The sequence below is a fragment of the Marmota marmota genome, unplaced genomic scaffold (genome assembly GCF_001458135.2).
Source record: "Marmota marmota marmota unplaced genomic scaffold, marMar, whole genome shotgun sequence".
Classification (NCBI taxonomy): domain Eukaryota; kingdom Metazoa; phylum Chordata; class Mammalia; order Rodentia; family Sciuridae; genus Marmota; species Marmota marmota.
The window spans coordinates 22,779,315-22,804,173 of NW_026000240.1; the positions used below are offsets into that span (position 1 = coordinate 22,779,315).

At 34.6% G+C, this 24,859-nt stretch overlaps 1 protein-coding gene across 1 annotated transcript in view; it reads right to left on the bottom strand.

The window, feature by feature from the left end:
• Positions 1 to 677: 677 nt before the first annotated feature.
• The window catches only part of Rasa2 (RAS p21 protein activator 2), an 88,625-nt gene continuing 64,443 nt past the window's right edge, over positions 678 to 24,859 (bottom strand). The window contains exons 18-22 of the mRNA XM_048794508.1: positions 8,341 to 8,423; positions 7,171 to 7,379; positions 5,873 to 5,976; positions 5,347 to 5,536; positions 678 to 3,727 (exon numbers count right to left, since the gene is read on the bottom strand). Of these exons, the coding sequence (XP_048650465.1) occupies positions 3,700 to 3,727; positions 5,347 to 5,536; positions 5,873 to 5,976; positions 7,171 to 7,379; positions 8,341 to 8,423 (614 nt within the window). The 3' untranslated portion in view covers positions 678 to 3,699. The remainder of the gene's footprint in view (positions 3,728 to 5,346; positions 5,537 to 5,872; positions 5,977 to 7,170; positions 7,380 to 8,340; positions 8,424 to 24,859) is intronic.

Below are 24,859 nucleotides of genomic sequence, written 5' to 3' on the forward strand. Positions count from 1 at the left end.
CTAGATAACTCATCAACGGGGCATGGCACAGAATTCTAACAAGGAGATGCACTGAAGGGCAAGTACAGGGCAGATTAACCTACAAGTGTCAATGCAGGACCCGAGTGGTCAGATGCTGACTTCTTTGAGATGAACAGAAAGCCGGATTCTTTAAAAAGTCAATGTGGGGGGCTGGGGATGTGGCTCAAGTGGTAGCGCGCTCGCCTGGCATGCGTGCGGCACGGGTTCAATCCTTAGCACCACATACAAAGATGTTGTTTCCGCCGAGAACTGAAAAATAAATATTAAAAAATTCTCTCTCTCTCTTAAAAAAAAAATTAAAAAAGTCAATGTGGGCTCAGCTCTAAACTTTTCACCCAGACAGGGGAGGACTATATTCCTCCACACTATATGTGTGTGCCACTGGGGAACAACAGGAGACTGGTGCCTGAATACTGCAGGTCCTCAAGACAACAAGGCTGGCAAATGGTTGAACAAACAGGAATGCAGTCCATCAAAGCCTGGTCTCATCAAGTGGCAGAAAATAATACTGGATTCTTCCAGATTGCTTTGCTCTAATTTGTTTTTTAAGACTTCTCACTTCTACTATTCCCTTACTAATAGTTAAGGTGCAGTGATTTTTTAAATAAGAAATTCCTAAGTCTGTAAGTAAGCTATCACAAAGAATAGAAGGAATGGACAGGCTTCTTGTAATTTATTTGAGTTATTTCCAAGCGACAGTTACAAAAGTTTTTAATTTTTATAATACTCTTGATAAGAAAATAAAATTTAAATAAAAATACATTCTCAACAATACAACATGGTTACACAAATTCACTATATTAAGTTTTGATAACTTACATTTTCAAACTGGACACTGTAAAAACCAATATTTACTAGCAACATATTAATTTCCAAGTTAAAAATGGAAGCAGATAATATCAATCAAGATTGGTAATTTAACTCTAGAATGAGTCTTGGATTTTTCACATACTGTAAGGACACCTAAAAGTCTATGCAGAATTCTGTCTTTACAGGATGTACCGTTAGAACAAATTAAAGGTACTTTCACTAAAAAAAAAAATATTGTTTTTCAAAACCTGGCATGAATGAACTTTTCCCATAAATGAATGAAATCAGGCTTCAGAAAAAGAAACAAAAGCCACATCATCACCTTTTATTTTGTAAAATCAAAAAAGCCTGGTTTTGATACTTAACCATTACTCGTGATTAATAAAATGTATCTCTTTGGCAAATAAAATAGTTCAGTTTGATAAATTAAAATCCTGGGAGTAAAATCTTTTATTATTGCCTATTATCTTATTAAATGAATATTTAAAAAATCAAGCTAAACAACAACATAACAAAACAAGCAACAGATCACTGTAATTTCAATTGATGGAAATGGTTAAACCAAGAATCAGAGTAGGCGTTTACAGCAAGAAATTTCTTTTCCCCATCACCCTTTTCTGTCCTTCCTGGGATTTCCAGGTTTTTAGGGAGAAATGAGCTGCCATGTATTTTTTTCAAACGCTTTCAGAAAAGGCAGAGAGGGCAGACCAGGTAGTAAAACCCATGTTCATGAGTAAAGAGGCCCCTGGAAAGCAAGGCCCTGGGTTGTCTTAGGGCCCTACTCACACTGTTTCTTAATGCAACGACTCAAGGAAAATTAACCCCACATTTCTCTTTTTAGACTTTATCATGCTGGTTACTTCCAATCAAAGTAGCTGTTTGAAAGTGTCATGTGAAGAAAATAGTGAGATGACTGAACTCTCCCTCCAAATCCAAAGGTATGGACGGGTGCCCACAGCCTAGGTCCCTCTGATTGCCCTGTAATCTTTAGAAATAATTGTAATTGGGGATTTGGATTCGAAATGTTAGGAGAATTTTTTTTTTTCCCTTAAAAAAAGAAAAGAAAAGCCACTGAAGAGTAATGAGTGGGACCTGGTAATGCAAGTAGACACTTCTAGGGAATCCTAAAGTGAATTTTAATCTGAATAAAATTTATCATAAATTTATTTAAATGGCTAAATTATTTTGCATTTATGAATCAGTGTGATTTATGGAATGTATAAATTCATAAAATTTAAAGTACTCTTCCAAATCTCAGTATGGGCCAGGGGTAATAACTTATCGTAATGCAGACAAGTGATGACTCTCAGATACAATTGATTTTTACAAGTTGTTTAGAGAAATGCATTACTCAGTCACTTATGAAATGACTGTGTGCCAATGGTTTTTAAAAATGATTACTTAATCATAATACAATTTAAAAACAATTACTCACCAATACCAGAATTGGCAAATATATCTTCAAATATAGCTTATGCTCAGGGAAACAAACAAACAAAAAAGAAGTACTAGCTAGACTTACATTAATAAGTCACAGTTTTAAACAGGAACATATGTAAATACTCCAAGGTTCAAAGTACCTCATTTAGAAAACGTTCTGAATTTAAAAAGACAAAATAAAGTACCATGATTTTTAATACTGATGAAGCAAAGTATATCCCTTTAACTTCAAGGTGGCAACTTGCTTCGACTGCTAATTTACAGTTACAGTTTTTAGGACAGAAGTAAATTACTATGGAAAAATAGGATTCAAATAGTTGCTGACTCAAATTCCATTTTGCTAGTAGGCAATAAGGAAACAGCAATGAAATATAAACATTTTCAGGAAAGCACTATTTCTAGATTTAAACACTGATCATTCAACTGATCATAAAGACAGATACCATAGAGTATCTAAGATATAATCTGGGGCAGGCCAGATTATTAAAGTGCGCCAAGTGACTGTTCTTGGGTTAGACTGCCATCTAACACTATGAAGAGGGCGTCCTTACAGTGCCCTTATTATAGCATGAAACAGCAGGTGAAGTCAAGTGATTTTCCCACCACCTTCTTTCACTGTTTACTTTCTCTTCTGGTTTAGAAGAGATGTCCTTAGAAGTCATGTTAATCTGAACTCTCAAATCAAGAAAATGAGTACCTGATATATAAAACAATAAAAAATATTTAGTGGTCTCATTTTATTTCATCTGCCATCACTCATCCCAAATGTAAACATGATGCACACAATAGCACATATTCCCTGATTGCTCCTGAGTTCTGTTTACATCTTTAAATAGGCAAAAGGATCTACCAACTTTCAAGGATGCTCTGGCAGTTTTCTAAAGTCTCTGTCACTGTCTCTACCATAACCTGTAATGACTAATGGACCAAAGGAAAAAAATTTTTTTTTCTTAAAAAAGGGAAGGTCCCAATGAAGTAAATGGAAAGCTCTGAATTGATAAGGATTGAAATTTTCTAGTAGAACACTATGTTGGCAGTATAGAGCAGGCACTAATGGTAGTGAAAACAAGTCCACAGAACAGAGAGTTACAAGAAGAGATGGTTTCCTGCTATGGAGAAGTACTCCCTTTGTTACAAACCTTCTTTAGGAACCTTCTTTAGGAAGATTCTATTAAAAAGAAGTTGCTGATACATGAACTTTGACATACAAGATATGAAGGAAATCTTGGGTTTCAAATTCTCTAATAATACATCAATACCAGAATTCCCCAAACAGTTAACTTCAATCATTAAATATTAAATACAATGTGAATGCAGATGACATTGAAGCCAACATTCATTCTTAAATATTATGAACAAAATATATGGTGAATTGGAAAACTCCAAGAAGAATATTTTCCAGTTCTCTTGGACCAACTGGTCAAACTCTTAAGATGTTTTCCCAATTGGATTTTCCCTAGAAAACAGTAAAAGAAAACCATTTTTCAAAAGTTAAAAAATAAACAAATTAAAAAAGTGACAAATACAGAATCCATCAAGCATATTCTTCTTAATTCAAGAAGTACTTACTGACTACTTACTACATTTTGGGTACTATTCTAAAAGATAAGGATATGGCAGTGAACAAAGCAGGTGAAACCCTTGTTGTCATGGAGCTTTCATTTTGGTACAGCAAAAATAAATATTTAGTACTAGACAGTTTTTTTTTTTTTTTTTAGATAAAGAAAAATGGTGTAGTAGTACAGCATGTATAGTTATGGTGGGGGTACTATATAAGGAAAGTGGGCAAGGACTGGGTAGGACTTCCTATGGAAACTTCCCAGGGCTCCAAGAAAACAGGATTAATACTGTTTAAAAAGAACCACCAATTATACCAATGTAGAAAAGACAGTTGTTTACAATAAAGCCTTTCTAATTTAAGAAGTTTTCTATCCAGGAAGAACATAAATATTTACACCTGTCAAACTGATTTTTGTTGTTTATAAGTAAAAATTATTAATACACTTAATTTTCAAAAAATATTTAAAACAGTGGGGCCAGGATGGAAATCAGCTGTGTGACCTTGGGTAAAGCACTTAACTTCCCTGAATCTTAGTTGTGTTAGTTCATGTTGGACTGTGTTAGTTCATGTGTTAGCCATGTTGGACTGATGTGAGGATCAATGAGAGAGTATTTACTATGGTGCGTACTGTTAACTGCTGGCCAAGAACCAAATCCTCCCTATCCACTTGGTTGTGAACAGAACTCTGATTCTGGTTCAGTACTGGGAAGCCCTCGTTTTCAAGAAAGACTGAGGGTAGTCTAGACGAGGTTCTTTTAGTGAATAGGAAAACAGTCTTTACTGACTCCAGACTATAAAAATGCAGGCCTCGAATTACTGTAGCTCATCTGTACTGATGAGGGGATAAACTTGAGGAAGATGAAAACCATCTCAACTGAGGATGGTTGAGTGGCAGGCAGTCCTTGATGACAGTGTTGAGCTGCTGAATTAACCAAACTAGAAGTGAGGATTAATTTCGGAAACCAAAAAATTTCTTGTCACCTCAATTAGGATTTTCTGCAACTTATTGCTAAAAGCAATCTAAATGATACGAGGTGAAGTACTAGGCATAGCATCCCAGGGGTGGAGTAAGCTCCCAGCACTCGTTAGCTGTTGCTGTCATCCACTGTAGTATCCTCTGCATTTGAGATGAATCCACAAAATCAACTCTAAGTACTTCTAACATTCCCACAGCTGAGTTTGTTTCTTTAAACTACTCACTATATATAAGGCATCATGTGAGATATAAAGATGGATCCATAAAAACAAAAAGCTGTGAAGTATTGAAGGAATGAATTATAACACTAAACACAGAATACAGCAGGAGCAAGATGAAATGACAGCTGGACTGAAAAAGACAATGAGCACTTTGATTTTGAGGGGCAGGGAGATCCGCACAAGAGAAAGGCTCTAGCTGAGTCTTGACAGCCAAGAGTAAGCAGGCCTGCAACTGGTTATGAGGATGAGGTGGGAGAGACAGCCTCATATTGTTTAAAAACATGTGTATAGTAGGTTTAAAAAAAAAAAATACTCACTTGCTCCCATATTTTGCACTACTTGATCTTTTCTTCCTATACTTCTCATGAGGTTCATCCAGCTTCTCTAGGATGCTCTTTATTTGCTGAATTGTCTTAAAGGTTGTTACAGAATCCTCAATTACAAAGTTAGAATAGTCATCAGGCTCTTTCTGTGGTCCTTGATAGACAGCTATAGTTCCACAAGCCTCTGGAAGGAGCAGTGAAATCTCTGATCACAAAACTAAATTCCATAAATGCAACTTGTAGTATAAATCAACACTTTTCAACTGTGTTAACTGTCTCTGGGGAGATTCCCCTTGGTAGTGCATAGACGTCGAAAATTTATCAACTGTATTATTAGGATCATTAGGTTTGCCCATGAATTTCTATGAAAAATAGCCCCCCCACCCCCGCTTAGGGGTTTATAAACTTTGGTAAATTTAGGAACACTTTCAACTTTTTAATAATGCCAAAGCAGTATTTTAGGAATTGGTAATAAAAGCTTATGGTTTTATGAAAACAGATTAGCTGTGTATTTATTTACCTTCCATCTTCTGCAGCTTAAGTAAACTGAGGGTAAAAAGGGAATAAATTCTTTCTATTTCTCTGTCTTCATCAATATCTATTTGGATGTCTGCAGGAACACCTCTATGGTAAAAATAAAATTAAAGACATTGAAAAAGTTTTATTTTGTTAACATACCAAAAGATTTTTGTTAACGTCAAAGACTTTTTTTAAATACTTTTTTTTTAAGTTGTCAATGGACCTTTATTTTATTTATTTATATGCGGTGCTGAGAATCGAACCCAGTGCCTCACACATGCTAGGCAAATGCTCTACCATTGAGCCACAACCCCAGCCCAACATCAAAGACTTTTGATGGTCCAGGACAAAAAATAGAATCATGAGTTTTATAAAAATAACTTCAGAAATTTAGTTTTATTGATAGTTAAATAAAATGTGATCAAGAGGGGTTTGGTAACTATTTGACTCTAATTATATATAAGGAGAGGATTTTAACAAGATCATTTTTATAACCTACACTGTATCACAAAAGCAATTCATTATTACTTAAGTCTATAGGACTATGGTTATTCCATACAATTAGAGAATGCTAAATGCCCTTCTCTTCCTTGATATCTTGTTCAAGCTTCTTTTATGGTTGTGGTGAATGGGGCGGGGCAGGGGATTACAGATACTGGGGAGAGAACCCAGGGCCTCTCACATGCTAGGTAAGCATTGCACTCCGGAGCCACATCCCCAGTCCTTCAGGTTTGTGCTTCTATTTAAACAATGCCATTCTTTCTTTCTTTATTTTTTACTTGTGCAACCATTATTAATTTCAGAACATTTTATTTTCTGGTACTGGGGACTGAATCCAGGGTGCTCTACCACAGAGTCACACCCCCAGCCTTTTTCATTTTGAGATAGGATCTCAATAAGTTGCCAAGGCTGGCCTTGAACTTGTTATCCTTCTATCTCAGCCTCCTGAATGGCTGGGATTACAGATGTGCACCATCACACCTAGCTAATTTCTAACAGTTTCAACACCTTCTCAAATCCTGTATTCATTAGCACTCCCCATTCCTCCATTCCTTCATCCCCGGCCACCACTAATTTATTTTCTGTCTCTATGAATTCACCTATTCTGGACACTTTATACAAATGTTTTCCTACAATATGTGGTCTTTATGTCTGGCTTTCACTTAGCATAATGTTTTCAAGGTTCATCTGTATTGCAGATTGTATCTGTACCCCATTGCTTTTTATTGTCTATAATACTCCATTGTATGGATAAACTACGTTTTGAAACATCGATTTTTTAATAGGAAAGAAACTTACGCAGTACATGGCTTGCAGCCTGGAGTGTTTTCACTAGTCTCTTGACAGCAGAGCCAGTTTCCATTTAGATATGCTGAGGGATGGAAAGAACTGAGCCTATTTTGATTGCATCGGCTCACCCTGCAGAGTATATCTATCCATTCATTAGCTTCCACACAATTATTTGCCTGGACATAAAGTGGTTTCTCTGTATGTATTACCTGGAACATCTTCATAGGCAATTAAGATAAAAAGTTAGTCTTCAAAATCAGAACACTGCACATAACAGAAAAATATATATAACAGAAATCCAGTTTGCTTGGCTAGATAACTGTGCCAAAATATTTTATGATTATTATTTTTTAAGCAAGTTAGTCTCAAAGACAATCTGAGTTAGATGGTACTAAGAAGCAATACAACATAATGGAATTTCCAGGAGCCACACGTGTTGAGAAGAATGGATTTTCATGTAAATAAGAATAAAGGGAGGGAATTTCAGATTGAGGAAAAGGTATGAAAAGGGAAAGCAGTGGGGAAATACTGAGGAATGACGACATCATCTTGCTAGCTTGAGTGGAGCATATGTGCTGAGTGGTAGCAGAAGACAAAACTAGATAAACAGGTTGGGATGATATCACTTAAAGACCCGAACATCAATATAAGAGGAAGTGAGGGGAAAGGGGGAAAAAAAACACAAGGGAGAGAAATGAATTACAGTAGATGGGGTAGAGAGAGAAGATGGGAGGGGAGGGGAGGGGGGACAGTAGAGGATAGGAAAGGCAACAAGAATACGACAATAGTATGGCAGTATGTAAAAATGTGGATGTGTAACCAATGTGATTCTGCAATCTGTATATGGGGTAAAAATGGGAGTTCATAACCCACTTGAATCAAATGTATGAAATATGATATGTCAAGGACTATGTAATGTTTTGAACAACTAATAATAAAAATTAAAAAAAAAGACCTGAACATCATACAGAGAAGCGTAACAGTAGGGAAGTACTGAGAAAATTTCCTTTAACTTAATAAAGTAGGCAGACTGAGGCATCAATTATGGACAATTTCAAGATGAAGCATGAGCTAACAATTTATAAACTCAATAATTTTGGTAAACAATAAAATAAACAACTTCTTAAAAATTAAATGATATATATAGCTTAAAATGCTTTCAATATTTATATAACTTACATTTTTCCTATTGAAAGAGCTCTCTTCCAATTTTTCCACAGCAAGAATGTTTTTTACTGGAATTGTGTAAATTGCATCTTTGCCTAAATAATAAATAAGACAAAATTAAAATAATTTCTGTCAAAATTACAAAGGTAAGAAGTTAATATAGAGTTTAAGTTCTTCCTCTTGATGGCAGAAATATATATATATAACCTACAGTAGACTTCTAGATAGTAGGTATTTTTTTGTTTTATGCAACAGATGAATTTTGATTATTTTCTATAAATTAACTTCCTTCTTACTTTTTTCAATATAAATTAAAGCACTGTCAGGGGAAAATGAGGGAATAAATTTGATATCAATGTAGAAAATAAGAATGCTCCAAAGTTTGTACCATTAATTCTATGGAAAATGAAATGACTAAATACTTAGCAATAGAGACCTATTCAAATAGAGGCTGAGGCATGGAATTTTCTTTTATGGGAGTTGTTACGTAAGTACTGGATATGGTTACATAAGCAGATTTTTTTTTTCTATTTCTCCAACCTAATATTTAATTAAGAGTTTAACCCTCAATTGGGCATGGTGGGGCTGTGCATGTAATCCAGTGACTTGACAGGCTGAGGCAGGAGGATTGCAAGTTCAAGACCAGCCTTCGCAACTTAGCAAGGTCCTACGCACCATAGTAAGAGCCTGTCTCTATAAAAAATAAAACAGGGTTGGGGATGTAACTCAGTGATAAAGTGTCTATGGGTTCAATCGCTGGTACCAAAAAAAAAAAAAAAAAAAAAAAAAAATTAACCCTCAAAACAATGTTTTTTAACTAAAAAATTGTGTTCATGAATATCACATATCGGCTAGTCAGCTGACTACACTCCAAAGCCACAAAATTTACTCTAGGAGGTACAGGCGACAAAAGCAAAATTTTTATCTGGTGGAGTAAATCTTTCAGCTAATTTAAGGGTTTAAAAATTCAGGCAGAGAAATTTGAGCTGAAGGAGCTCCATAATACTACGGCATGAAATATGAAGCACGTTGACTTCCAATTTATTTGAGAATAAACTACCTCTCGCACGATCATAGAAACTACAGGCAAATATAATTCTGTTTTCTGGTCATTATATAATGCCTGAAGCTTTGCTTTAAAGACTGTGGATCAAAATGCTGGAGATTAGGAACTTTTTTTTTTTTTGGTGCTGGGGATAGAACCCAGGGCCTTGTGCATGCAAGGTAAGCACTTTACCAACTGAGCTATATCCCCAGCCCCCAACTTTACCTTTTATAATTCAATGGATTAGTACCTTTTATATTATTCATTGGATTAGTGTAGTTTTTTTTGGCAAAGAAAACTATTTGGTTAATAAAGAGCTTTCTGTCTCAAAAAGAGAGGTTAATATAGAATATATGTTAAGCCAGCTTCCTGTTATAAAATCTAAAATTTAGGCCATTAAAGCAGATGTGATGTGTGTGTGAACATGTGTGTATGTAAAAAAAGATATATGTTTAATGTCTACTATGTATCAAGCACTGTTCTAACTGATCATGATAGAGCAGTAAACAGAACATACAAGGTCCCCTATGGAGCTTGCATTTAGGTCTGGAAAGACTGATAGAGGACAAATAAATATTAACTAGAGATAAATGCTACAATGAAAATAAACAGGTGATGCGACAAAATGTAATTTGGAAGTTATTTTAAATTGGGTGGTTAGGGAAAACATCTCTGAGGAAATGGCATTTACGTTAAATAAATATGAACCATAAAGGCATAGGAAAATACTATTAGTGGTGTCTTGGAAGCAGAACAGATAACATGAGGGTGAGGGAGGGAGTAACTGAAGGAAGCCATAGCTCAAGTTAAGTGTGGGATAAGATGGCTGCAAAAGTAGGAGTAGTTAGGCAGAGATTCAAGACAGTGCACACAGACAGCTGGATCAGGAGGGACTCAGTCATACATCAGGATTATTAACAGATGAGCTGCATCTGGAACAGCTGGGCCAAATGTTCACAAGCAGACACAGCAAAGATGTACAGTGGGCTGCAGGGCGCAATCTCACAGGCAGCTGCCGACCCTGAGGAGACAAGCAGCAGCACTCCTGCCCTCCCTCACAATCACAGAACACTCAAGAGATGAATGGATCATAAAACACAAAGATGGGCAAATTACCAGGACAATAAACAAAGAGATGAGGAAAAACATCACTCTGAAGAAAAGATGCACGTGATTGAAAGGTTAACAACTGAGGAAATCAGGAGTATAAAAACTTGGGTGGGGGGCAGTGGGCAGAGGAGATACATGTTATCTGGGTACTGACAGGATACCACAGAGATTCTAGCCAGAGAATTTTAAAAATTTGCAGGTGGACCTGATCTTCAGATTTATTGAATATACAATACAGACACATAGCCCTTTATTGGGGTTCCCCTAGCCACCCTATTTCTGGACAACTTTTAAAATGCGGTATATGGAGAAAATGCACTGCTCTCAAACACATACGCTGTCATAATATCATCAGGGCTAACTTCACAGTAGTGCTAATATTGAGTCCAATATGAGTTAGTAAAATGAATATTTTATTGAGGAAGCTCCAAAAATACAATACAAAAGGACAAAGAAAGTAAGAGAAAAGTTTGGGCCATAGTGAATGGATCTCAAAGTTTCATTATATGACTAATAATTTAAAAAATAGAATAGAAAGTGTTTAGGAGAAAATCAGAAGTAAGAATATCCCCATGAAGAAGGTAGAAACTGTCAGTCAGTTGAAAAAGATCTATCAAGTACTAGGCAGGATAAAAGAAAAGAAAACAAAACCAAATACCTAAATTCTGGGCAGTACAATACCCGAACATAAAGGCTAAAGAAGATTCCTAAGAGTTTCTAGAGAGAAGAATCCAAAGACTGAGAATCAGATTGACATAAAAATCCTCACCAGTTAAAATGGAAGCTGGTAAACAATGGGACAGTATTTTCAAAGTTCTAAGAGAAAAATGATTTTTAAACTCAGTTTATAATTCAAGAGAAAGGATAAAATAAAGATTTTATTTATATATATATATATATGCAAGGACTCAGAAAATTTATCAGCCGTAAAGTGTACGTAAAAAAATTTCTTGAGGAAGTACTCTTGTCAAATAATTATGAATCTAGGAAAAAGTCAGCTATAATATATAAAAAGCAGTGCTGGGCAAAGAAATAGAAAAACTGATAGACAAGGACAGAAAAGTCATGAAAACAATGTAAAAAGGTAAAAGAAACACCCATGAATAATAATGCCAGATGACTTCATTATGTCGATATCAGGAAAAGATATGAGCATGATAATATTCTCTCCAGGCTTGAACAGAGACTTGGATTGACTGTAGACATTAAGATAAACACCTAAGTTTAAATTTGTTAACAATTCAAAATAGAAACAGAATGTCCAAATTCCCTCCTTGGGAGGAGGAGCATATATGCACATAAGCATATGCTTAATTATTCCAACAAAAGGAAAGAAAAGAAAAAGTAAATCCAATAAACAGAAAAAGCCTAAAATAGAAAATGCAAAATTAGTAATCACAGTAATCACAATAAAAGTGCCATAAAATTTCCCTACTAAACAACTACAATCAGGTTTCAGTTAAAATTGTCATTATCTCCTTAAAAAATCAGAATTACCACAAAATGTACTGATCCCACTTCTATGTATATATCTAAGAGAGCTTAAGACATATATCTATGCAAAAACTTGCAAATGAATGTTCACAGAAGCATCATTCATACTGCAACTGAAGTGTCCATCAACTGATAAATCAATAAACCCAATAATAGTATACAACCATTCACTAGATTATTATTCAACCATGAAAGAAATAAAGTGCTGACTGATGCTAAAATATTATGTTAAAAAAAGATGTCACAAAAGGCTACATATTTATTGTATGATTCCATTTATATAAAATATCTAGGACATGCAAATCCATAGAGACAGAAAGTAAATTAGTGATTGCCAAGGGGTGGGAGAAGAGAGGGATAGAGAGTAGCTATTAGTAAGTGTAGAATTTCTGTCTTGGATGATTAAATGTTCTTAAATTAGTGGGATTGCACAACTTTATAAATACAGTCATTGCTTAGTATCCATGGGGGATTGATTCCAGGGTCCTCTGCCCCTCTCCCCTCAAAGCCCTAAATCCTTGGATGTTCAAGTTACTTGTATAATATGGCATGTTATTTGCATACAACCTTAATACATCCTCCCACACTTGAAAATCATATCTATTTGTAATACCTAATACTATGCAAATGTAATAGAAATAATTGTTATATTGCCTAGTTTAGGGAATAATGACAAGGGGAAAAAAATCTACATGTTCAGCACAGATGTAACATCAGAGGCCTAACTACAGTTCTGATCTGTGGTTGGTTGAATCACTGTATGTGGAACCTGGGTATACAGAAGGCCAATTGTATGATGAAAACCAATACATTTTATACTTTTAAAAGGGTGAATTTTAAAATAATAATTTCATAATAATAAAATAAAAGTTATTACCAACACAATGTTGGCCCCAAGGGACACAGTTAAAATAATCATGATTCTATTTTTGATAATAGTGTAAGAAACTTCTGTAATTCTGTTTCACAGAAGGCAAGTATTAACCAGGTGCATATTATTGTAACAAAATATCTGAGACAGTTAATTACAAAGAGAAAGGTTTATTTTGGCTCACAGCTTTGAAGATTTCAGTTCATAATCAATGGGCTCCACTGCTTTGGGCCTGTGGTGAGGCAGGATATCATGGCAGGAGTGTGGTGGAGCAAAACTGCTCATTTCATGGCCAGGGATTAGAGCAAGAGATTGGGTCCATCAAGGGTATGGTTACAATGACCCAAAGACTTCCCACAGGGTTCTAACTCCCAAAACTAAACCCTCCCAAGAGGACCACCCTGGGAACCAATTTTATAACACATGGACCTTTGGAAGACATATTCAAACCACAACAGCAAGTATAAAACTCAGCAAATCACTGAAAATAACCAAGGGTAGATGACAATCTGAGACATGCTTACTCATGAAAAACTACACAGTAAGAATGGAGTTTTTGGTCTTTTGGCCCTGGGGTGCTTCTCTATCCCCAGCTTTGGCAATAAAAACTTAGTTTTACTGTTTGGAGCCTGCAGATTCAATTTAAAGATGAGATTCTGGGAGCAAGAGAATTACCAAAGGCTGAATGATAAACTGTCTGGATGACGGGACCAAGGACCTGAAGAGACACTTCTCAGAAGAGGATATACAACCAATCAACAAATATATGAAAAAATGTTTATCATGTCTAGCAATTAGAGAAATGCAAATCAAAACTACTCTAAGATATCATCTCATTCCTGTCAGAATGGCAGCTATTATGAAGACAAACAACAATAAGTGTTGGCAAGGATGTGGGGAAAAAGGCACACTCATATACCGCTGGTGGGACTGCAACTGGTGCAGCCAATATGGAAAGCAGTATGGAGCTTCCTTGGAAAACTTGGAATGGAACAACTATTTGACCAAGCTATCCCTCTCCTCGGTCTATACCCAAAGGACTTAAAATCAGCATACTACAGAGACACAGCCACATCAATGTTTATAGCAGCAAAAAACCCTCAATTTTTGAAAAATTACAACCACCATATTTTATGCTCATCATATTAAACAACCACTACTACCACCATCAGTAACAACAAAAGGAAAAAAAAATAAATAAAAGGAAACAAGAAAAAAAGTGAAAATATCAGAAAAAGAGAAAGTACAGCAAAATTTTTCTATTTTCAATGAAGACCAACTTAATTTTTTTAGGAAAAAAGATCAGTACTTTTAATGCCCTCTGTAAGAAATCCTTGCATGTCCTATGGCTGAAAATTCTATTGGATGGCCTTGATATATTTATTGAAACATTGTCAAAAGTGGATTGCTCATGTCTTTTTCTGGACACTCCTGTCAGTCTACCAATCTTCCTCTTATGCTAAAGCTACAAAGATACCCCAGTCTTCATGACAGCTTTAATTCTGAATTTGAAAATTAGTCCTTGAACTTTGTTCCACCTTTTTGACATTTTTTTTCCTGTTTTTTATTTTTCCATCTATATACATTTCAGAATCAACATGTCAGTTTTTGCAAAAAAGCTGGCATGGATTTAAAGTAGGACTGTGTTCAAATCAAGATGAATTTGGGGGATAAGTGACTTCATAAAAAGATTCATACTGAATCTTCAATTTACAAAAATATGTCATGTTCTATTTAAGTCTTTATCTCAGTGATGTTTTGTAGTTTTGACATAGAGGTTTACTTTTTATTATTTATTTATTTATTTTTAAAAAACAAACGCACAAAGGCTTTGTAGATTTTTTTAGGGAGGGAGGGAGGGAGGGGGGAGAGAGAGAGAGAGAGAGAGAGAGAGAGAGAGAGAGAGAATTTTTAAAAAATATTTATTTTTCATTTCTTGGCAGACAGAACATCTTTGTATGTGGTGCTGAGGATCGAACCCGAGCCGCATGCATGCCAGGCGAGTGCACTACCGCTTGAGTCACATCCCCAGCCCTAGAGGTGTACTTTTTAAAAATTTATTTCTATGTATTTTAGAGTTTCTTTTTTGGAACTGTTATTGAAAAGAATATGACTTTTAAAATTTTGCTCTCTGCTGCTAGTTTATGAAAATACAGTTTATTTGTATATATTAATCTTGAATCTCAAAGTTTTGCTAAATTTACTTTTTAGCTCCAGTAGTTGATATGTTGATGCTTTAGGATTTTATATATAACTGTGCCTGTTCTTAATTATAATTTCCAGTAAAATATTGAATGGACCTTACCAAAGTGGATAATCCTTGCTTTTTAAACTCCAGATTTCTCATTATACATCTTTGATCAGATTAAGGATATTATCTTCTAGACTTCATTTTTTTGTTTGTTTGTTTCAAGGGCACCCGGGGATTGAACTCCGGGGCCCTCAACCACTGAACCACATCCCCAGCCCTATTCCGTATTTTATTTAGGGTCTCACAGAGTTGCTTAGTGCCTCACTTTTGTGGAGGCTGGCTTTGAACTCAAGATCCTTCTGCCTCAGCCTCGTGAGCTACTGGGATTACAGGCATGTGCCACTGCAACTGGCTGAGTTTTTTATTTTAAATCACAAACGGGTGTTAAATATTTTCAAAGGACTTTTTATGAACTGAGATAATTACATAATTTACTTCTTTTATTACATTAATACAAACTACATTGATTGGTTTTCACATATTTAATTTTGCATTCTTAGGACAAACTCCATTTGGTTATGATATATTATCATTTTCCTCTTGCTGGAATTAATTCATTCTATGTATTTTTTCTTGTAAAACCTTTGGTTTTAGCATCAGAATTACACAGTCTTCAAAAGATGAGTTCATAAGTATTCTTTCCATTTTTTTTTTTTTTTTTTTTACTTTTGGTACTGGGGTGCTTAACCCAGGGGTGCTTAACCATTGAGCAATATTCCAGCTCATTTTTATATTTTATTTAGAGACAGGATCTTGCCGAGTTGCTCAGGGCCTTGCTAAAGTTGCTGAGGCTGGCCTCAAACTTGTAATCCTCCTACCTAGCCTCCCGAGTGCCTGGGATTATAGACATATACCACCATGTCCGGCTTTTCCTTCAATTTTCTAAGAGTTTTGTGTTTGAGGTTGATACTATTTCTTCTTTAAGTAATTGGCTGACTTTGCCAGTAAATCTATCTTACCTGGAGTTTGTTTCTATCACAAATTTCTTCAAAAACAGAGAGGGTTTCTCAGATGTCCTACTTTTGCTTGTGTCAGTTCCGATCAGCTGTGTTTTTCTAGGAAATTTGTCCATCCATGTGAATTGGCGAATTTATTGATAGAAAGTTGCTCAAAATAGTTATTAGTTTTCTAATGTCATTAGGACCTGTAATGATCTTTTCCTCTGCCATTCCTAATAATGTTAATTTGTGTTTTCTTTTTTTTTTCCTTTGATCAATCTTGTTAGGCATTTTTTCAATTGTATTAAAGCTTAACTTTGTTATTTTTCACTATTAAGTTGTCTTTTCTATTTTGATTATTCTCTTTATTTTTGCTATTCTTCCATTTAATTTGGATTTATTTTGTTCTTTTTCTAGTTTCTTAAGTTGGAAACAAACAAATTTAATAAACAAATTTAAGAACAGTTTCATTTTCCCAGTAAGACCACTCACGTGCCCTGACAGTTTAGTCTGGTTCCCATTCTCAGTTCCTGACAAAATCATACATGCATGGAGATTGATTTTAGTTCATGATCCTCTCCCTTTCCCTCCCTCTTCTTTTCATTTTCTTAATGACTTTTGAAATAAAATAAAAAAAGTTCTGAATTGTGATGAGAATCAATTTACCAATTTTTTCTTTTATGAGACAGACAAACATAACACATAAGAAAACTCTGCCTAACCTAAGGTCTTGAAGATTTTCCTTATTTTCTAATGTGAACATTTACAGCAATTGATTTAAGTACCATTTTAGCTATATCGCACAAACTTTGATGTGTTGGTCACTTTTTCATGGCTATTTAAAAATATTTTTAAATTTCCCTGGAGTCTCTTGACCTACAGGTTACTTAGAAGTATGTTATTTAATTTCCAAATATCTGAAGGCTTTTCTAGATATCATAAGTTTATTAATTCTGTTGTAGTCAGAGAACTTATTTTGTATAACATCCACCTTTTGATATTTACTGAGATTTATGCTCCACTGTGTGGTCTAGCTTGATGAATATTCCAATATTTACAGGAAAAGAACATGTTTTCTTTATTTTGTGTAATGTTATATAAATTTAAATTAGATTAAGTTGATTCAGGGTATTGTTTCAAATTTATATATTTTCACAGATTTTCCTGGCCTATATTATCAATTACTGAAAGAAAAATATCAAAATGTTCAACTCTGATTGTGGACATGTCTATTTCAATTCTGTGTCTCTCTTCCAACTACAATGAATTTATTATTAGGTACACACACATTTAGAATTATTAAGCCTTCCTCATAAATGCTCTTTGCGTTATGAACTATGCCTTTACTTATTTGGAAAAAGTTGTCTTAAATTTTGTCTAGGATTACTATTAAGTTTACATCATGTCTATTCCCATCTAATTATTTTCTTTTTTTTTTTAAATATAATATTTATTTTTTAGGTGTAGATGGACACAACACAATGCCGTTTTTTTTTTTTTTTTTTTTTTTTAAATGTGGTGCTGAGGATTGAACCCAGGTCCTGCCCGTACTAGGTGAGCAATCTACTGCTGAGCCACAATCCCAGCCCGTCTAATTACTTTCTTTTTTTTTTTTTTATGATATATCAAGAACTATGTAATGTTTTGAACAGCCAACAATAAAAAATAAAAAATAAATAAATAAATAAAAAAAAAAATAAAAATAAAAATAAAGAAGAAAGTAGTTTATGGGAAATTCTCTTTTTTTAGTAGCAAGAACAGAGCTACTGTCACGGAAATGTGCCCTTGGCTAGCAAACATGTGAGATAAAATTAAAGGCACTGGCTGAAGATTTTACTGGGGAAACAGGGAAAGAATAAGAATATAGGAGGAAAATAATACTCTGAACTAGAAGAATGCCACATATGGAAAAACAAACATCTGACACTGAAAATTTGTAATTTGTTAAGAAAATGTGACCGTCTAATTACTTTCAACCTATCTACATCTTTATATTTAAAGTCATATGTTACAGAAAGTATACTACTGGATCTTGCTTTTTTAAAAAGCTAGTCAGTTTGTAATAATCAAATACAGTTCATTTATATTTACTCTAATTATTGATATAGTTGGGTTTAAACCATTATTGTGTTATTTGTTTTCTATTTGCCCCCTCTGATTTTTGATCCTTTGTTCTTCTTTTCTTGCCATTCTTATTATTTTGGGGGTGGGAAGAGGGGTCTGGTTAGTTATACTCATTTTTTTTTACCCCTCTAAGAGTCTGTTATTAATATATAGTCTTAACTCATCAGTTTTCTTAAAATTATTTTTGTGACACTTCATAAAATATAAGATCCTTAAAATAAATTACTTTATCCCCTTCCTTTGTGCTACTATTGTCATACATTTTATATTCAGATATGCTATAAAACCACAATTCAACATTATAAATTCTGCCTTAAAAAGTTACTTTTTAAAGAACTGAGAAAACAGAAAGATTTTCTTGCATATATCCACATATTTACTATTTCCTGTGTTCTTCATTGCTTCTTGTGGACCTCAGTTTTCATTTGGTATTATTTCCCTTTAGATTGAAGAATCTCCTTTAGCATTTCCTATCATAAAGCCTGTTGACAATGAAGTCTCTCAGCTTTTATTTATCTAAAGGATATTTTCATATTTGAAGGAAATTTTCATTCAAATAATTCTAGGTTGAGAACTTTTTCCTTCAGCATTTTAAAGTTCGGTGACTTCACACATGAAGTTAGCTGTTAACTGTACTATAGTTTAGTTCCCTTATATGTAACCTGTCTTTTGTTCCTCTGCTTACAAGATTTTTCTTTATTGCTAGTTTGATTGTCATGTCTCAGTGGAGTTTTCTTCGTATTCATCATGTTTGCAGTTCACTGAGCTTCCTAGATCTGTAAAATAATGATTCTCCCTCCCTACCAATGAGGGAAATTTTAGGCCATTATTTCTTCGAATATTTTTTCTGTCCCATTCTTTATCTATTATTCTTCTGGGATGGTATGACCATGCATGCAAATGCTTGATTGCCTGATATTGTTCCACATTCTGCTTTACCCACCTTTGTGTTCCTAAGTGGGTCAGTATCCACTGAACCTTTTTCAGGCTCACTGAACCTTTCTTCTGGTATCTCCATTCTGTTGCTAAGAAGCCCAGACGGTGAACTTTTCATTTCATATATTATACTTTTCAATTTGGAAATTTCCGTTTGATTCCTTTTCGTAGTTTTCTTCCCCCGATGAGATTCTCCCATTTCTTTACTCATTGTGACGACCTTTTCCATTAAGTCTTTGAAATATTTATAATAATAGCTTTAAAGTCCATGTCTGCCATTTCCAACATGCAGATCATCTAGGATCTACTCCCACTGACTGCATTTTTTCTTGATTGTGCACCATGGTTTCCTGTTTCTTTTCAAGTTATCATGTTTCACTATATACTGGGTATTACAGATGAAATACTACTGAGACTACAAAGAGTCTTTCCTTTAACAGTTACAACATCAGTTGATCACTCTGAATCTTGGTTTTATATTTCGTTTATACTATATTTTGGCATTTGTTTGTTTATTTTTGTGATAGTGGGGATTCATCTCAGGGCCTTGTCCATGCCAAGTAAGTGCTCTAACACTTTTAAATTTTTATTTTGAGATAGGGCCTAGCTAAGTTCCCTATGCTGGCCTCAAACTTGTAATCCTCCTACCTCAGCCTATTGAGTAGACGGAATTACAGGCCTGTACCACCATGCCTGGTTATACTTTGCTATTCTTTTTTTTTCTTTATATGAGAGAATTTTTATTTTATTTTATATTTTTTAGTTTTTGACGGACACAACATCCTTGTTTGTATGTGATGCTGAGGATCGAATCCGGGCCGCACGCATGCTAGGCGAGCGTGCCACAGATTGAGCCACACCCCCAGCCCATATACTTTGCTATTCTTAATCCTCCTAAACCACCACCTTTTTAAGATTTCCATGAAAATTCTGGGGTGTTTACTAAACTTTTCTAAGTAAAATTCTAAAGTCTATCTCCCATGAGGAGGACAAAAGCTGAAATCTTGGCTCATCTTTTAAAATTTTTCAGTTATTGCTTTTCATGAGCCTCTTTGGCATTTCCCCTTGCATGATCAAACTAATAGTCAGCTATGGATTTCAGATGCAGATTGAATGGCTTCTCTTCTCCTCACCTCCACATCCAGCCTATCTGCCAGCCCTGAACTCCATCCTTTGATATTCAAACTAATAAAACTGCAGGTTTCTGCTTGAATTTTAGCCACTTCACACTGCATAGGCTGGAAGTAATTTTATGGGTATGGGGGAAAGTGTGCACCACCATGCCCACCTCCATGTATTTATTTTTAAAAAGATAACATCATCCCTCTAGTTGTTGGTGCCTCTCTCACTCCTAGTATCTAGTCCTTGAGCAAATCCTCTGATGACTATCTTTTTTTTTTTTTTTTAATATTTATTTATTTTTTTTAGTTTTCGGTGGACACAACATCTTTGTTTGTATGTGGTGCTGAGGATCGAACCTGGGCCGCACGCATGCTAGGCGAGCGCGCTACCGCTTGAGCCACATCCCCAGCCCCTGATGACTATCTTTAAAAGAGATCAGGAATGGGATCCATTTTTATCACTTCCACTGCAACCAACTGGGTTAAGGCATTATTTTCTCTCCCCTTATTATTGTAATAACGTTTTCAAAAGTAGATAATATCAAATTTTATAGAAAGGAATTTCAAAGACAAATTTGTTAATAACCTATTAGTATGTTTAGTAAAACTTAGAGCTGTGGTTCTCAAAGTAATTCAGATGATAGCACATCTGAAAGACCTGGTGTTCTCTGAAGAACATTTACTAAATGCCTTTATGCCCCCAATAATATGGCCATTACCACAGAGCATGTTAAAAGACTAGGGGAAGAGACTGATAAAAGTAGTGACTATACTGCACCAGATGTTATAAAGCTAGGGGGCTAAGAAAATACAATAAGGGAATAGCTATACTGAGGTGGCTACAGGCTTAAAATAACATCTATAAAGAGCTGATATTTAATTTGAAGCTTAAAGGATACCAGATTACACAATGGAAGAAGGAAAAAAAGAGGATTTCTAGATAGAGCATATGCAGAAGCATGAATGTAAAAAACACAATTTAAAGGAACTATAAGAGCCAGTTTGGTATGGTCCCATATGGAAAATGCAAAAAATGAGAATGGATGAGTCACAAAGACACTGGAACATAAATAACTTTTAATTTCAGCATACAACTAGGAGAATTTTTCCTTGTAGAATATGACTACATTATAGTATAGTAATATAAAATCATAATCATAAGCACAATCAACATATCAACAAAAAGCTGTCAAGGTAATCATTACTGATAGCTGATTGAGTGTTTGATTAACACTCATTTGCTACACGTTAATTTAACTATACTGAAGATAATTTGCTTACTATTGCTTATTAGTAACTGTGTAAGTGGACATCAAAAATTCAACAATTTACTGGATAAAAATCCTTAACACTGAGCAAATTCTATTAATTCATTTTCAAGAAAACTGGAAAGAGACCACTTATTTGTTTCTTTGCGGTAGAAATATTGATTCAGAATAATATGTTTTAGCAGGAGATTGAGTGAAAGATTCAATTATGTAAAGCTGTGCTATAGAAAATCTGGGAGGCATTCTTTCAGACACCGTAGTTACACAGTAAATATATCAAGAGATTACTTAACTGGTACCTAGCTACCTAGAAAACAGCAAGGAAACAGGAAGTAAGCAAAACATCTGCTGAACAACCAGGAAATGCAAAGCCCATGTACTTTATTCATAGGGAAAAGTCCTACTAACTTCACTGGAAGCCTTGTAATCTTTTGCATAATTTTAACAAATATAGTTCTGGCACCCTCATTTACAGAAACTTAGCAGCAAAAAGTGGAGGCTGGTGATTGAGATGGGAATAGGATGCTGTGTAATCGTTTCCTGACAACACAAAGAATTTAAGTAGACAGCCTGACCATAAGATGAAGAAAACTGCATAATACAAACACAGAGTACATAAAAAGCAGAACAGTCCAGGTCAGCTGGGGAGTAAAGGCATTTAGCTGGAATAAACAGCTGCACACACCCATAAGTAGCCCTGAAAATATCACGAAATCAGAGTACCACATAATAATATTATCAATAACAGCCCCAAGTCAACTAGAAAAAGTAAACTTTCATTTAATGAATTCTTTTATAGAAGTCAGGAAAGCATGTAATACAGTTTGAGAAAAATTCATCAAAATAGTTAAAACAAAAAGCATGAATGCTTAACTGTAGGCTTCGGGAAATAATCTTAAAACCTCCTATGTCTCATTCCTCCAACATGAAAACAACGCAGTTCCATGGTGTCTGTTTTATACAACAGTGACCTAATTCTATAAAATTTTATCCTCTTAAAGCCATTGGACAGAACAGTGGTTCAAGGTTTATGAACTCCGTGAAATTAAATGCAAAATCTTGTGTCTATGTTCTATGTTCGATTTTCTAGAAGGGCTCATAGCTATTATATAATTCTTAAAGAAGATTATAAACAAATGACTCTAGAGTATTGGTTTAGATTAGAAATGCTTTAAGTGAGGAAAAAGTAACTCATTTATTTAAATGTAAACATAACTAAGTGTACATAATTGGTACCTATGCTTCACAGGTGAGAACATAATCAATATAAGCTGCAATTTCTAAAATATTTGAAATATCCTATCTATATCCCACTGATCTTTGTCTTAGTATTTATCTGCTATAAGAAATGGGGTGTCTAAAAATACAATGCATTTTGTTTTTTACTAATACATTTGGACATATAATTTGGCTAAGCTGTTCCTAAAGAATTATGGAACAAAATTTTTTTTTTTCTTAGCTAGTATGATGGCACATACCTGTAAACCCAGTTACTTCAGAGACTGAAGCAGGGGGATCACTTGAACCCAGGAGTTTCAGAACAGCCTGGGAAACACAGTGAAACTCAGTCTCTTAAAAAAAAAATTTTTTCTTATTATTTTTATTATTTTCGTATTTTTAAAATTATTCTTCTATTCTTATTATTCTTCTAATCTCCAGTGAAGCAGTCTATTTAATTGTGCCTACAGTCTCTCAAAAGTATCTTATATCTGATGTTTGTTATCATTCTAGAATTTATAGTGGAAGCTCTCTTACCAGATCTTCATCTAAGAGACTTGATGGATTAACTAATAAGATTTTTCACTTCCTCTGTAAAATCCACTGAGAGATGCTCATGAGATACTGAATATTTCTGGTCCCTAGGCTATTCTGTTATGCCTACACCTTTCCACTTCCATTGGTTAGGCTATTTTGCTTACCAACTCCATTGGCTTTGCTCCCAAAACTATACCAGTTCTCCATATTGTAAATATTATATAAAGTGACAAAATAAGTCTCTCTACTAATAAGTTTATCATTTATTTGAAAGCCAGGAAAAGACTTTTTTGAAAAGACTTTGAAAAAGAAAACCCATGCCCATACAAATAAAACTGATGTTGGGGTGAGACAGAAGGTAGGAAATTCAGGGTGACTATCCTGAAAATCTAAAAGGATTCTGTACGTGGATTCTTTTTCAGATCTAGATTCACTTTGGAAAAAATTCAACCTGAAAACTGAAGCATCAGAAATATATTTACACAAAAAAGACAAAGGAGGAAGTACAATCTATACTCCAGTCTATACTGTTGTACTCAAAGACTGGGGTTCTTTATCCAAAGACGGTAAACAAATAGGCTGAGGTCCTGGATTCAATCCTCAGCAACACACACACACACACACACAACCAAAACTAAACAAAATGCTAAAAAATTATAAATACTAAGAATAAGCATCTTTTTGTTTTATTTTTTAAATGATTCTTTACTCAGCTTCTTGGTTAAGTGAATATCTTAGGATCCTGATCACTTCAGATGAATGAGATTCTACTATTTGTGATCTAGGGCCTTGACACTATAATTATTCTTGCTAAATTATCAGTAGCTAGTGGTCTTCTGTATGTAGATGCTTTACGACAGATAATGCTTTAACTGTAGACAATGCTTTACCCTCTCAGGGACAAATTGCCTCTCTATACCTCTCAATCACACTGTAGAAAGACGGCTTTCTTTACCCTAATAGCCCATTTGTGACAACAGTCTTTTTAGGAGGCAAACTATTAAAAACCTCCATCTTGGGTTAGGCTGGGCAATAGCTTACAATGAATCTGAAAATTGTACAGGGACCACAATCTATGGTATGACTGTGGTGAATTTTAGCTGATGTCTTCTAAAAAAAAAAAAAAGAAATTACAGAAATAGTCCTGTTCGTTTGATATTGAATCCTACTGATATGCCTAAGAGTTAAAGTAACTTCCAAGTACTAAGGTGTTTAACTGTTCTTCCTTCTATACTGACTAGAACAATAGGAATTTACCAGGGTATTTCAGAAAACAAAACATACTGAAAAAAATGTCATTTCTAGTAACACAAGAAATTCAATGTGTGCAAAAAATATAATTTACATGGTGTCACTTGTCAGCTATCTATTTTATTCTTTATATCACCATGAGACATTTTACTACTATGAAAGAATTCACTATAGTGAATTAAGAAACAAAAAGGAGGGGCTGGGAATGTGGCTAAGCGGTAGCGTGCTCGCCTGGCATGCGCGGGGCGCTGGGTTCAATCCTCAGCACCACCTAAAAATAAAATAAAGATGTTGTGTCCACCGACACATCATATCCACTAAAAAATAAATATTAAAAAACTCTCTCTCTCAAAAAAAAAAAAAAAAA